Genomic DNA, 15,088 nt, shown 5'->3' with positions numbered 1-15,088 from the left:
ATATGAACGAAGTTAAGCCATTGGTCACCGAAGAAAAACAAAATTCATCCGGGGAAATGCTAACCCAGGAGGCGTGCGTCGCTAATTGATTTGCCAGAACATAGGTACATGTAGTTACATGTTTGTGTGTATTCAATAAATGTTGAGGCAACTTGTGGGCTTGAATTTTCGCAGAATGTTTTTTTTTTGTCTTCCGACCGTCTGTCAGTACACTTGTAGGAAGGATTCAACATTCAGCGCAAGTGGTAAGTCCGTTCGCTAGAACGGCAGCAGACACTTCGAGATTTAACGTTACAAGAAAAAACTGTTCCCTGGTTTATCTATTTCAACAACACAGGGGGGCTAATTTTACTTCCAAAACGCCGTCCTATAAGAGGAAACCGGCAGTTTTAACCCTCAAACAACCGTATGGGGTCAAAACTGACCCCAGGCGTATATCAAGATATGCCATTTTGACATTTCGAGTCGAAAACAAAATTCCTTCTATGAGTTTGTTTGTATATATGTCTTATAACTTCTCACAAGTTTTTACAGAGATTGGCTCATTGTTGATTAAGTTATTCTAGAAAGTTTACGCATGGTCCAGTGGGGTCAAAACTGACCCCAGCAAAATCTGCACTCATATTCCCTATTCTTTGATACTTGTCATCCAGTAACATGTATGATAAGGGTTATCATGATCATAGTTACAAAATATGATTTTGTAGAAACGTGAAAAAAACAAATTTTTCAAATGAACGTAAATATTAATGACGTTGCGACGTATTATGACGTCATTTATGTGACTTTATTGACAAAAACAAACAAATTGGGTATTTCCATATAATTCAAAGGTACACGATAAAACTTAAGTAGAAATTATGTATGATAAATCATAATATATCCAAAGACGTTATTTGTAGATGGCAACAGGAACGACGTCAAAATGACGTCATAAAAATCATATTCATATCAAGTTACACTAGCGAAATCCGCCATCTTGGTTCCACCATCTTGAATTATTTCAAATGCATTTTTTCATCATATAACCTTATAACACAATAAAAATGGACCAAAGCGTTTATATTAAGATTGTTTCTGTTTGAATAAACATGGTAATGATGAAATTTGAGATTGAAATAGCCGGTATCTAATCTAATTATATCGTCCGCCATCTTTGATTTTGACCGATGACGTAATCAAATATGCATAAATTATGACTATTCAATCAAAAAAGTGATAGTGAATTAATTTGGTTGGTATTGATGTCAGAAAATAAGTGCAGTTTAAAAAGACAGCCCTAGAATTACATTGTAAAATCCAAAAGTAGCGACTTTTTCCAAATATGGCTCGAAGAAGGCGGTTGCCATAGCAACATGAAAACCTTGATTAGTTATTTCATTCATTTAAAATTGTTGCCAACAAAATTTTAGCAAAGGTGACCAAGTTTGGTTGTTCTAGAGTAAGACATTCAGATGCTATATGACATCAAGTGTTGGCGCAGGCCTCAAAAGAGCCCATTTGTCTGAATAGCGTTAGTTGCAAAAGACGATGTTCCCTATTTTTGCATAAATTATCATAATGAACAGAAATTATTCACACCTATTCATGTCAAACTGTCCCTTCTAGATCACTTAAACTATACATATATACAAGCCACAAAAATAGTCACCAATAAAGCTATATTTGTAGAAAACATTGTGGGGTCAGTTTTGACCCCATACGGTAAGATTAGTCGTAAAAAATCTACGGTGGTTTGAGGGTTAATTACACGGATCAAGTCCGTTCTACGTAACGTAACGATGTCACGTATTACAAATTAAACGGACAACTAAAAGCCGTCACAATTTCTATAGTTAGAATATACATGCAATTTTCTTATAACAATAAAGGTCCCATCTCCTGGATCTCTTAACATGTTTGATGCGGCCTAGCATTCTTTGCTATTATGCATTGTTTTCATAATTTTAGGCAGAAATTAACGTTAAATTAGGTCCCCTAATTTTCATACAAGGTCAAGTACTTCAATTCAGTGACTTCGGAATAGCATGCAACGAAAAGTGAAAGTCTGCGAAAACCCGGCCTTTCGCCGGGGGTGCTCCGCAGGCATTCTCACAGTCTCTGCGAAAAATCTGCAAGACTTTGCGGTAAGAAGTTGCTAACCCATGCGGAAGGCTCTTGACGAACTTATAGAGAGAATTTGTTTGCACAGGGGTGATTTTGGAATAGTCAATTTATGCATGGAGATGGGCAAAGTATGTTGCTCTCGCAAATGTTGCCTTTCTACATGTAGTTGATATTTCAATTTGCCCAGTTGTTATTTTGGGACAGCCCATTATGTTGCATGGGGAGGATAATGGGCGAAACATGCTATATTTGCTCATAAGCAAATGACGGCCTTTCTAGTTAGTATCATAAGTTCTATCTTCATCTTTATTTTTACTACAGAAAATAAGAAAATTTGTGTCTGCAGTATGTATTGGTTACTTATTTGCTTCAAACCATGTACCTACTTACACATATCTTGATTAGCCAGTTGTATCAGAGAATCTAAATTTTTGTGAGAAAGGAATATGTTGTGTCATCGGCAGAGTATAAAATAAAGTATTGTTACGTTACAGACCAGGTGCACAGAATAAAGGTGTGTACTTCGTAAGACCGGGTTAAATGTGTGACGTGACAGATCAGATACGACGTAAACGTCGTATTATGTGTTTCTGTTTGAGCTCCAGTGCAGTTTTATAAACTTAGTAGCACATAATGGCACATAACTCTTTGCAACCACCGTAAAGCTATGATCTAATTCCGATTTCATGTAGGAGTTCCTTTGCTGGATCCTTTCTTTTGGTGACTTGACCTACGCACACACCACACAGTGATTTACAGCAGGGATCCCACTGATCCCCTCTGCCAGGGAAGGATTGATCGATTGATCGATTGATCGATTGATCGATTAATTGATTAATTATCTTGTCACCATGCGTACAGCTCAGCTAGAGTGCCAATTGGCTTGCTGTCCCATGGGGGGGGGAGGGCTTGGAAAATGTGGCCAAATACTAGAAAATAAAGTATTGTAGCAAGTCGAACTGTAACGTGTGGCTTTTACCAATTGGGCCTTGTTTGAGGCTCAATATAAGACACTCAAATATGTTGGGTTATTTTGAAAGTATACTAATATATATAAGGAATGCTGGCAGATTGTTTATGGGTCAGGCACGTCAGAGAGCGTAGCTTGGGATTGTCCAGTTGTCAATTATTTGCTCCTTCCAGGATCTTCTTCCGGGGGATGGTTAGTGTATAACGCTAGGGTCACATTTCCAAGCCGGGGCCCGACCGGGCCATTTGAGAAAACAAAGAATAAAAGCTACATATAAAGAATATACATAACGTATGGTAAGGAATAATATTTTAAAAGTTTTGTGTCTTTTGTTGTCTTTTATATCATAGTTTTCGTTCCCACAAGCTGCCCGGCCGGGCCCCGGATTGGAAATGTGACCCTAGCATAATACGGCATCATGTCACGCTCGGTCCCAGCACATGTTGTAGTCACTACTTAGTCCATATAGCTATCGTGTATTTCTTGCAATAGCCTAATAGAAATTAAGCATAAACACCAATTACAATAAACATTCATTCGTCGTACCATTTTCTGTCTATGTGTATCTTATAAGATTTTGTTTTAAATAGTTCAAATACCGCGTGTTTCTATTATATAAAGATGGTGTTCCCGGCATTAATAATGCATTTGTCTTCTACAATTCGTAGACGAGATGGCAATGATTTTGCGCCTGAAAAGAACTGCGTAAAGTTCGATTGTTAAAACACACACGTTTATCCGAAAGGTAAAACATGTGTACAGTACCTTGGCATAAATAAATAGTCACATGATAGTATGTTCTTCATAGTTTATTTCGATCACTATATATATATATATATATATATATATATATATATACATTGTGATAAAACCTACCAGATTTACAGAATTATAAATGTTTAAAAAAAACGTTGACTCTTGTTGTTATCAACATGCTATGAGCTACACGGTTAGCATATATAGACGTACTTGAAATAAGTATTGGTAGTAGTACCAACAGTATATAACTGTACAGGCATTATCATATCCATTCTTAACCAATTTCAAAGCCATGTTACATCATATGAAATATACAGCCTCTTTCACAGCCATTTGATATTAGCTAAATCCAACAATGATACATAAAGTATATACAGTGTAATTCATTATACAAACTACTTACAGAATGGTATAAAACCTAAGCCCATGGCCTGTCTCATTCGACAAAACATCACAAATGCAATCACAACACAATGAACATCACAGATGAAACAAACAACAAAGGGAAAAAGTTTATGTGCGTGAATAATAAGGATAAATATATGACAAATATTATAAGTAAACAGAACTAGATAGACACATATGAGTATAGACTATCCTAAATAAATGAAATAGAGTTAACTACCGAATGAGATAGCAATCGATCTAGATCTTCTTGAAAACAATGAGAACAATTATCCTGAAACAACGTCCAGTAGCTATTGGCATGATAACAATATCATGTTTTTTTTTTACATTTTAGATGCAAGTTAAATGTTGGCTTCTGTCATCAGATACGTTATACATTTGATACATTGATATATACAAGCTGTAATCAGTTATCAACAGATTAGCAAGGCTAGTTGGAAGACTTGGAAACCTGCTTAAGCCAAATTAAGTAGAGGAATAAGTAAATAACTTGTCCTTGCATAGTCTGCATATGTAGTCATTTAGTGTATATTGTCGGAATGTTTCATTTTTTGCACAGTATCATGTTTTTTTTTTCATATTTTAGATGCATGTTAAATATTTACTCATCACATACGTTATACATTGGATACATTGCTATATACAATTTCTAATCAGTTCTTAGCAGATAACCAGGTCTAGGTGGAAGACTTGGAAGGCTGGTAAGTAGATAGACAAATAGCAAACTTGTACATGTACTTGCATAGTGAACATTTAGAGTATATTTGCCGCAAAGTTTCAATCTCGCATGTTTTCACAAAAGACCCGTACGCGTTGTTTTGATGAACTGTATGTTCACACGAAATGTATTTCCTCCATATTGTCTTTGATGTATTGTACGTGAGGTTCAAATACAACGCGGTGGAATTTTCGGAAAGAAGAAAGCAATATTTGCCATAAGATCAATCATAGATGACTTTGTGTCTCCTTTTTTTCTTTTCGAGTCTTTAAAGATATTGCTTTGGTCGGTTGATGGGTGACTGTATAACCGATCAATTATAATGGAAAGGGAAGTACTTACAAAAATGGATTAGGTTTACAAAAATGAATTAGGTTTCAGTTTTGAAAGACTAAATGATTTTCTTTTGGTACTTCCATATTTTGTGGAATATCTCGTAATTTTAAAGAATCTAAAGCTGGGTGACTTCCATTTCCTGTTCTTTAACGAAGCCGGGATTGTCAATCTCAATTCTTTCATCATCATTGGCCGCTTGTTCCGCGCCTTTCTTTTTGCAGCATCCCGTCAGAAGCCTGTCGTATGGCTCAAGTGAATGCAAGGCGAGGGGGAGGAAGTCCCATGTCCGGAGTTTCTTAGGAAGCCAGTTAGGACGTTTTGTTTGTAAGATATTAATGACAACTACGACCAAAGCAAATACCAATAGTGGTACCCCAACACCAACAAGCGTTTCCCACCCCGCGACGGACAGTCCAAAAACTAACGCCGGCCAGAGGAAGAACATCAGAATGAGGTAGACGATGGCAAACCATCGGTACTTTGCTGTGGTGTTGCCGAGCTTCTTGGCCAAACCGATGGGAACATTCCTGAGAGGCGGTATCGGGTACCACAGGATGATCCCGGACACGTTGAAGAAGAAGTGACACAGCGCCAGTTGAAGAGACCTGACCAGACCGTCTCCGGAAGACGCCAGGGCCGCCAGGATGGCGGTGGTGGTGGTGCCGATGTTGGCGCCGAGAGTCAGAGGGTACGCCCGTTTGAGGTTGACCACGCCGATCGCGATGAGAGGGGTGAGGGCTGACGTGAAGATGGAGCTACTCTGGACCAGGAACGTCATGCCAGCACCGAGGATGATGATCAGATATCTGTGAAAGAAACGGATTAGACAACATGAAATATACGTAATTAATTGTGAATGTCACAAGAAATTGCGAAACAACATAAGGCATCTTCTGTGCTGTGACAAAAGATGTCTATGCTTAAAACTTGAAATTTTGTGAAACAGCCTGACCCTTAAACTTCTTAGCTGTGCTTTTGATAGAGAGTACTTTGTTGCTACCGAAGCATATGTCCATGTGAATGTTACAGATAGGTTACATAGGTAATTTTTGCCGCCTTCTAGATTACTGACAAACTGGTAGATTGGTACGGAAATAACTATTGTAGCTATTGACAATTTGAAAATTGAAATAGATCCAGATCGATGGATGGACAATTATCATATCATATTTACCCTGTCAGGTACTTCCCCACTTTAGTGGGAAGCTCGGCGTGTACGGCCTTTTTGATGACCCTGGCTAGGGCGCCCTTCAGGATGCTGTGGAGGAGTTTGACGATACAGGCGAGACAGATGCAGAGGATCAGCAGCGCTGCCACCAGCAGGATCACCCCCACGATGGTGTCGTTCCACAGGTTCACCTGCGCGAACAGGTACTGACCTGAAAAAAACAAACAATTCCAACGTTTTAAAAATCATGTATTAACCGAAAATTCTCACACTCTTGCGGTCTCTTCAGAAAGTATGCAATTACTCTGCACCTTCCTACATTCAATGTCTTCTTCGAGATTTTAGGAAATCAGTATCACATAATGATTTTGTGTTATATTTGGAATTATCTATTTCCTTACATTGATGCTTCCATTCGCTGGTGGTGACGTTTTCAGTGATGGTCCAGTTGTAGGTGCCGTTGCCGAAGAATGTCACCTAAGAAAGAAAGAAACAAACAAAAACATATATTAACAAATCATCATCAAAAAAAGAAATTCCACAAGTTAGATCTGCCTGTTTCTTGCCTAAGTGTATAACACTACTTAACGATCTGTATCTTTGTCTTAGATCGTCCACTTGCAAATGTCATAGGGGTCGGCTAAGGTGTTAAGAAAACTTCTTCTTCTTCAGAAAAAACTGAACTGTGCCTACCTGCTCTTCTGTTGAGTTGACCTGCACCAGAGGACCAGTCTTGCAGTACCGCTTCAGTAGACTCTGCTCTGTAGCGCCTTCCTCGTTCTGAGCGATGTCGGTGATCACTCCCTTGTCAATCTGAAATGTAGTTATTGTCACATCACGTAAACAACTAGCTATAGGACAGTTACAGTTTGTAGCGTTGAAAAAGTAATCAACAACAACAACAAAAGGAGGGGGGGGGCAAAACCACACACATGTTAATGCTGATATATCATTACAACCAATACAGCAGTAGATTATAGGCATGGAATACTATTCATGGCTTTATCAAAATGTTAAAGACCAACAAAAATAGCTCAATTGGTAGCAGCCTCATGGTTGAGTTCCTGGCTCCACTTCATTTTTAACTGTAAGGAGGTTTAAACCTTGATAACTGGGAGACCCCAGTTCGAATCCGGGGGAGCGTAATCTGGTAGGAGCTGTATCGTCTTTCGGAAGAGACGTAAAATGGGGGTTCCCGTGTTCGAGGAGGTGCCTCGAGCACGTTACAACAGTCTCATTACTCAGATTGGTACCTACTTGCTGTAAAAATACAGCAGGTTAAAAGAAACAGCACTGTGTACGTACCTCCACAATCAGCTTGGTGAAGGGCTCCGTGATGACCTTCAGCAGTTTGATCTCACCAACTCCGGTAAATTGGAAGGAGTCCACAATTAAAGTCGACAATCGGAACAGGTAGTGGGATGCAGCCTGGAAACATGAAAAAAAATCACAATGTTTATTTCAACCATTCATAAGAGTATGACGATCTATGCCAGGGCAGGAGTTATGTAAAGATCAAGCAGTTCAGAATCAGTCATGACATTCTGCCGGGCGGATGTCATATCTACAACAGAAATGCCTCCTCAAACCAGGAGAAAGGAAGGATCTGGCGCTACAGCGCACCTACATCACCCCCATGAAAGTCCCTTCAGACCATACCCGCTAAAAATTCGGGGCGTACCCGGAAATTTGGGCCGTACCCGTTAAATATTCGGGCCGTACCCGGTAAATCGGGCCGTACCCTGTACTTTGGGCCGTACCCAATGGCGGACGTCGCTCGGCCACAGCGCGTAGTGGCGTGAAAGTCGCGTCTAGATACCCTGTACAGCAAGGATACACAATCACACATAGCCTATGCTCTGGCAAAAAATCCCGGCCACTTCTCTGCCGAGTGGCGTTGTACAAATCGCGCCCAATTTTGAGAATACTTCTGCAAGCTGTGACGAGATGCGGTATGGATGTACTTACCATTCGAACATTCACTTTTGGTAAAATTGCCTGTTTCGTGACATTCCCATCAATTCATCGAAGCAACACGATATCATTATCAAAAGGAACTCACCTCCAATGGCAGAAGGATGAAGACGCAGAGCCAGTTGAACATGTCGTGGATCGTGGCCCCGGCAAACGCCCTGCGGAACTCGTTCTTGTCGCCAGAGTGCCCCAGTGAGACGATGGTGTTGGTCACCGAGGTCCCGATATTGGCCCCCATGACGATGTAGATGGACTGTTCCACCTCCAATACTGTAGAGTAAAGGAAGCAATAGATTCGGGAGTCAGTTGTCAACAATAACAGCAACTGTACTAGTTTCAGCAGACGTTTGGCATTGTCATATACAGTACTTGAAGAAGTCCTTCTATCTTTGAGTAGGAACAGTTGACAAGTACAATGTATAAGGGGAATTGCAAAAGGAATGAATTGGCAAAAAAACTGACCACAGAAACACAACACAAACACTAAAACAATGCTGTGAAGTCTAGCAAACCGACTATGTAAACTTTTGGCCTAGATTCCCACTCCAACAATAAAAAAGATGACTGAGAAAGGACACTAGACAAGAAGTATTTATTTCCCTACTTCCGGGTATGCGCGGACATTACAGAAATACCTGCGCGGACTGACATGCTTGTGGAATTCCTAGAATGTTTGGCAAACGGGCGTATAACATACTCTATTAGGCTTGCTCCTGAAGCTTCGCCAAAAAAGGCTTGGTGAAACAAGAGATCACTTACTTCCGGCGCCGACCATGGACACGACGATGGAGGTTGAGGTTGAGGAGCTCTGCACCAGAACCGTCACCAAAACACCGATCATCAAACCGCACACAGGGTTCTTCAACAGATCATTCTGGGCAAACAGCTCACCTGCAGCTTTTCCACCTAGAGAAAAAAAAATTGTATACCTACTTGCTTGTTGGCACAACCTTCTTTTGGAAACTTCACACTTTGAACTATTCAGATGCAACGTTTTTAATGCATAGATACACAGAAGTTAGCTTCGGTATCATTGTTTATAACGACGTAACTTTTCTTGCCAAGACAACCATGCAAATTGCTGTGATGTTTGTATTCAACCGACCTAAGGCCATCCTGTCCCGTAGATATGAAAATAGAATACAACTCGGTGTATTCCGTATCGCCCAAGGTCCCAGCCCGACCAGTTCTCCTTGGTCAAACCCATCTAAATGCGTAATGTGCCTGAATCTGATAAAATTGTATGTCCTCGAACAAAAAAAATTGTAACAACATCAATGCCAACGTCCAAATTCGGTTTATAAATTTTAGACAGCGGCGCAACCGGCACACGCGAAACGCGTTCGAATAATTCGAAGCCCTGGCATGCAATACTGTAAAATATTGACCGGTCCGGAACACCCGTATAGAACGTTATCCCGGCCCAGGTATGACATAAGCCCGCTTACCCAACAGTCTGAAGGCGCTGCTGAGGAAGTCCAGTGAGCAGATGAACATGTAGAGCAGCCCGAGGAGCAGGACCGGTTTCAGGAACCACAGAACCACACGTTCCACCTTCCCACAGCCCGTCAGTTCTACACACAGATTAAAGGAAATGATAGTCAGACATGTTACAACGTGTATCTAACGTTATACCATATCATGCTGGTTTAGTCTGTGAGTGAGTGAGTGAGTGAGTGAGTGAGTGAGTGAGTGAGTGAGTGAGTGAGTGAGTGAGTGAGTGAGAAGTTTAGCCTGACTACATCGCGCTCCTAGCGCAGCCTCCACTCGGCCCTCCTACAGGCGTATGGATCGTAGAATAAGGCAGAAAAAAGGAATAATTAGCCAGAAGATTCAGTCCTCTGCGAAGATAAAATTTCGCCCGCGTAGGAGCCTGCAAATATTCTCCATATAGCCGGCGTAGTTAGTCTGGTAGAGACTACTCCTATCGGCCGGCCCGACGGGTACCGCCCCCTAGCAAGGGGTCATTAACCCCAGCCAGTGAGAGATTGTGTAAACACAGGTGGTTGAGGTCCTCATTTTCTGTGTTTCATCATGTTACTATGAATAGACACCGTTCTGCGCTGATTCCTTTTGGCCTCCTGGATTGTTTTTGATGGACAAGAAGTCTCAGCAAGGGACTTTTGGTGGAACTTCTAATGCTAGAATTTTGACTCGCGCGATCGCGACCGAATGAATGGGTGTTGAATGTGGTAAATGTGAAAAACATTCCGACACTTTCTACAGTAAATCTTTAAGTAGACTGAGAATTCATTGCATCATTCCTGTTGTCGTTGTGTCACAGTCAAAAAGGAATTTATGACTGTTATAAACGCGGTACATTGTTCAAACCAATTGGGCATTGGGTACGCGCCAACAGAGGCAGGTCTGCCTCCCACCGCCCAGTTAGTCTGTACAGAGGTCACTCGTGCTGTGCCTGTATAAAGTTCGCTATGTCCTGTCTTTCTATTGGCTACTGGAGACTGAATGTAGAGCGCGTGCGTTTTGCTTAACGGATTAGCATATTTGCAATCAGACATGCGTGTTAGCTTCGTTGTATTGCGTACCTTAGTGGTCAGAACTTTGCTTGAAACGACATTGTTGTTGCCCTAGCTTGTTTTCGTAAAGTATGCGTAGTACATGGTAAGGGTGTATGCTATCAAACTTCTAAGAAATCATCACCATCACCACTTCTACGTACATATGCGGTGATTATAAGCTATGGATCTATATACATTGTATATGCTGATTAACTTCAGGAGCGTAGCACCGCAGGCAGTCTACCAAACATCTCTCATTTGCTATGATGAATAAATGGGTCCGAAGGCAATGTTCGTTGAAGTCTGGTCACGCCATGTTTTCTCTCAGCTCTTAAGGGCCCACTCCCAGTCGTATGTAAGAACCGTGTCACGCATTGGCCAAGCGGGTCATGTTGACTAAAGTTGATTGCAGCACGTGATAGCGCATGGCAGGGACATGGGCCCGGCGTGACCACCTGTTTCACTGCCCGTCCTAAAGGTCGTGTGAAGCGAATCGACCTGTCCGATGGTCCTTTTGAGTTCTTACGTTTGCACAGTTGTGTTGACCCAAGTCTGACACCTCTCTCCTTTGACATAGACAACAAAGCCTTGTAAAACGCTTGAAACAACTTGGGTTTTATCACTTAGAGATGATATATGAGCTTTGACCTTAAAACAACACTCCAAGACAAAGGGATCCTGAGCCGAATTCCGTCAGCTCAAATTTATGGATCATTTTGTAACTGTTACAGACGAAAGTTGGGAACCATAAAGGTTTGGGCCAGAGAAACTGACAAAAACCTCTTACTGGTCCAAACCAGTCCAAACCAGTCGAGGTTTGTGGAAATCACGGTGAACAGGTGCATACTTCCTTGCACGTGATATAGGTGTGGAACACACGTGAACGATGGAAGGTACCATTATTTCAAAGGTGGCATAATTTTTCTGACAAACTTTGTTGCAGCATAACCTGGATTCTGCTCATGCAGGCTACATTTGTGTACAAAATATGAAATGTTTAATATTTGGCAGAGCATGTTGTTTTTGTTGTGATTTGTCAAGTTCAAGTGGTTGGAGAAACTGTATCGGCCTTTTTCGGGCTGCCCTACCTACTATTTACAGTATGACGTCCACGCCACTGGGATCACGCGATGCCCGCCAAGAAATAGCAGCCGGTCTGTTTGTTCTGCTTTGTGTAGATTGCTGCCACAGCAAACATGCTCACAAGTTTCTCAGCCCTACCACCATACACCACACATGAAGTGCTTGCTTTTCTACGTCTCGGGCTAAAAACCGCCAAAATCTTGGCGCGCCCCACGGACAACTTTTACGTCCAATACAATTTTCAAATGCCTTCAATATGCAGCAAGCAAGGCATACATTAGATCAGTTACAGTTGATACACAAATTTTTAGCCACCTGAATTATACTAACGCCACCGTAGATTGTTTATCCCCACAGCAAAATGTACGAGTACACCGAAGTAGTTTGTACAAGCTTTGTTACACCGCGAATCTTACATATGCCCGCACTAACGAAATTTTCGTCTCATATGCAGCTCAGAGGAGGTCAGAAACCGCTTAGTCTATCCGTGGACTGGCCAACCTTTAAGGAACAATGGTTTTGCTTACTTTTCTGGTCACTGGGATCTTACGACAACCACAAGGCATATTTGAATACGACACCGTGGGTTCTTTTGCCTGCCCACCGGTAATGAGTCCTATAGCAGGATGGTTGTATCGACCGGGATGCACCATTAAAGCTGTATTCGCATCTTTTGATTCTTCTGAACAGGAAACGTATATGTAACATCTTTAGAGGGCATTGCAGTTTGACGGAAAATATGTCGGGAGAATTGCTAGTACTAGTGGTGGAAAAGAATGTTCGTTCAGACCTTTCCGACAATGTCTGCGCCCCGGCCAAATCGACGTTTCAATTTTTGCGCGATCAATTAATGTGCGATCATAGCAAATGGGGTGCCATTGTAAAGGATGACAAATAAGCTTTCAAAATATATAAATTACAATGCAACTGATTAAGTGACAACGGAGATATTATCGAATGAAATTAAGTTTCCAAACTTACATAAGACGACGACTGAGAATCATGTACTTGATGTTGATAGTGAAGTCTATTCCTTCCTTTTACAACGTATTACCACCAACCTTTTCGTACTTTATCAGACGTAGAACTTTATCTAGTTCTCCCACTTAATGTTGTTATACTGTGTAAGCGATGGCTGAGAAAGCGCTAACGTTACTTACCATCCCAAGGAACGGTATCATCCTTCAGCTCGGGGACATTCCACGGGTCGAAGTCTTCTTCTTCGACGATCTTTTTCTTGTCCTCGCCGTCCACGGAAATGGCCACATCACTTTTCTGGGAAAGAAAAAAATTAACAAAGTTGCAACAGATATCGATGCACAAAGGATACGAAATTAGCAAGTTATAGATGGCAAAAGTTTTGGAGTCACATTAATTTTAGATACGCACCATCCAAACATGTTGAGATTATCAAAACCATCATATTGGGTCCTGTTTCAAAATTACTTCAACTGATATCTATTCATACATGTAGCATCTACTAACCTAATTTTAACCTAACATTAGGTACATAATTCCGCCACCCTGAAAAGATACGTCCAAACAGAACTCCAACCCGACGTTCCCCGTATGATACACTCCTGCATATCTAAACTGTGCATACCTGAGATCTGCACTGGAGATCTCTCAAACCCACTGTTTTCCAAAGTGACGGATTTATGTAACCTGACGGTTTAATGTTAATAGACTTTAACATTATCAGTTCCTATTACCCAATCAACATTTTTAAGTCAGTATGCAACGAAAGATTATATACATGTACTCACGGCGATGGCGTCATTGTACGTCGGAGGGTTTTCCTCGCTCTTTTTGTCGCTGCCTTTCCCCATGACGAAGCAATGAGAGCCACTACAGTGCGTATCCTAGAACTAATAGAAAGCCAAGAAAGGGAAAATCAGCGACTATGAGAATATACATGTAGAGAATGGAAAATCGGGAAGGCAAATGCCAAGACTAGAATACAGCATATTTCTACAGTGATCCACATTTCACACATTCAAACCAACAAGCATAATCATAGTGACCATCGAAATTCACAAGCGTCTACATCCGCTCGTCTAAATTTCATGAATACAACACAACATCTTAATAATAAAAAAACGAAAGAACAGTTGCAGGTATTTCAGCATAATTTCCTCATCCTATCCCACAGCATTTCGCCCAAAGATCTTCAAAAATGAATAGCCATACCCCTTTATATAAGCGATTGCTTTACCCTTAACCCCCTTTATCCTTTAGATTTCTTCAAAATGTCATAACTACCTTTGAAGTTACTTCTTTTCATCAACACGGGAACAATTCATCGGTCCTAGAATATGTTGACAACCTTACATCTACTACATGTAACATAATTGCGCCAGGGTACACAATTCCGCCACCCTGAAAAGAGACGTCCAAACAGATCTCCAACCCAACGTCCCCCAGTATAGTGCACTCCTGTATATCTAAACTGTGCATACCTGGATGGTAACGCATTTCAGATCTCTCAAACCCACTGTTTCTCAAAGTGGCGGATTTATGTATCCCGGCGGATTAATGTATGTGATGGAGGTTATATCAAACGTCCGTACTCACCTGTGCCCTGCCAGAGACTGGACTGGGCGGGAAACTGCGTGCCACAATATGCAAACACAGGCTACAAATCATGTGACAGAACACAACACCGTGCCTCCATGGTCTTCACGTGAAGGGAGAGTGTGGTGGGAGTGGAGAAAGGTGTGTACGGGATACCGGCATGCCATTGGTCTACGCTAATTAACTCAGCTGACCGGGTGGAGTGACGTGAAGTGGACTTTGACCCGGGTACAGGTTGTCTTGCACCGCTGACTTACGTATTAAGCACTTAGTAGAAGTGCCCGTGTCCTAGTTTGCACTGACCCAAACTACACGGCTAGCCTCCTTCGCAGACGTCTTGGACCAGCGACGTTTATTTGTTTTGTTCGGTTGCAGACCTCCCTCGGCGGCCAAATTCGCTCAGTCGGCATCAGAGAATCTTAGCCCGCGTTAAAAATCGCGAATCGTCCCCTCACATACACACACACACACAC

General features: G+C 41.5%; 1 protein-coding gene across 1 annotated transcript; it reads right to left on the bottom strand.

The window, feature by feature from the left end:
- Window positions 1-4,854: 4,854 nt before the first annotated feature.
- LOC136437895 (sodium-dependent phosphate transport protein 2B-like) lies at window positions 4,855-14,808 on the bottom strand. Its single transcript, XM_066432464.1, has 11 exons — window positions 14,616-14,808; window positions 13,808-13,909; window positions 13,202-13,316; window positions 9,888-10,013; window positions 9,199-9,345; window positions 8,528-8,709; window positions 7,771-7,893; window positions 7,159-7,278; window positions 6,867-6,942; window positions 6,472-6,676; window positions 4,855-6,103 (listed from the first exon to the last, which is right to left on the bottom strand). The coding sequence occupies exons 2-11, from the start codon at window positions 13,868-13,870 to the stop codon at window positions 5,413-5,415; spliced, it is 1,848 nt and encodes a 615-aa protein (XP_066288561.1). The 5' UTR covers window positions 13,871-13,909; window positions 14,616-14,808; the 3' UTR covers window positions 4,855-5,412.
- Window positions 14,809-15,088: the final 280 nt, after the last annotated feature.

The sequence above is a fragment of the Branchiostoma lanceolatum genome, chromosome 7 (genome assembly GCF_035083965.1).
Source record: "Branchiostoma lanceolatum isolate klBraLanc5 chromosome 7, klBraLanc5.hap2, whole genome shotgun sequence".
NCBI lineage: Eukaryota > Metazoa > Chordata > Leptocardii > Amphioxiformes > Branchiostomatidae > Branchiostoma > Branchiostoma lanceolatum.
This window is presented reverse-complemented; position numbering and strand designations above follow the sequence as displayed.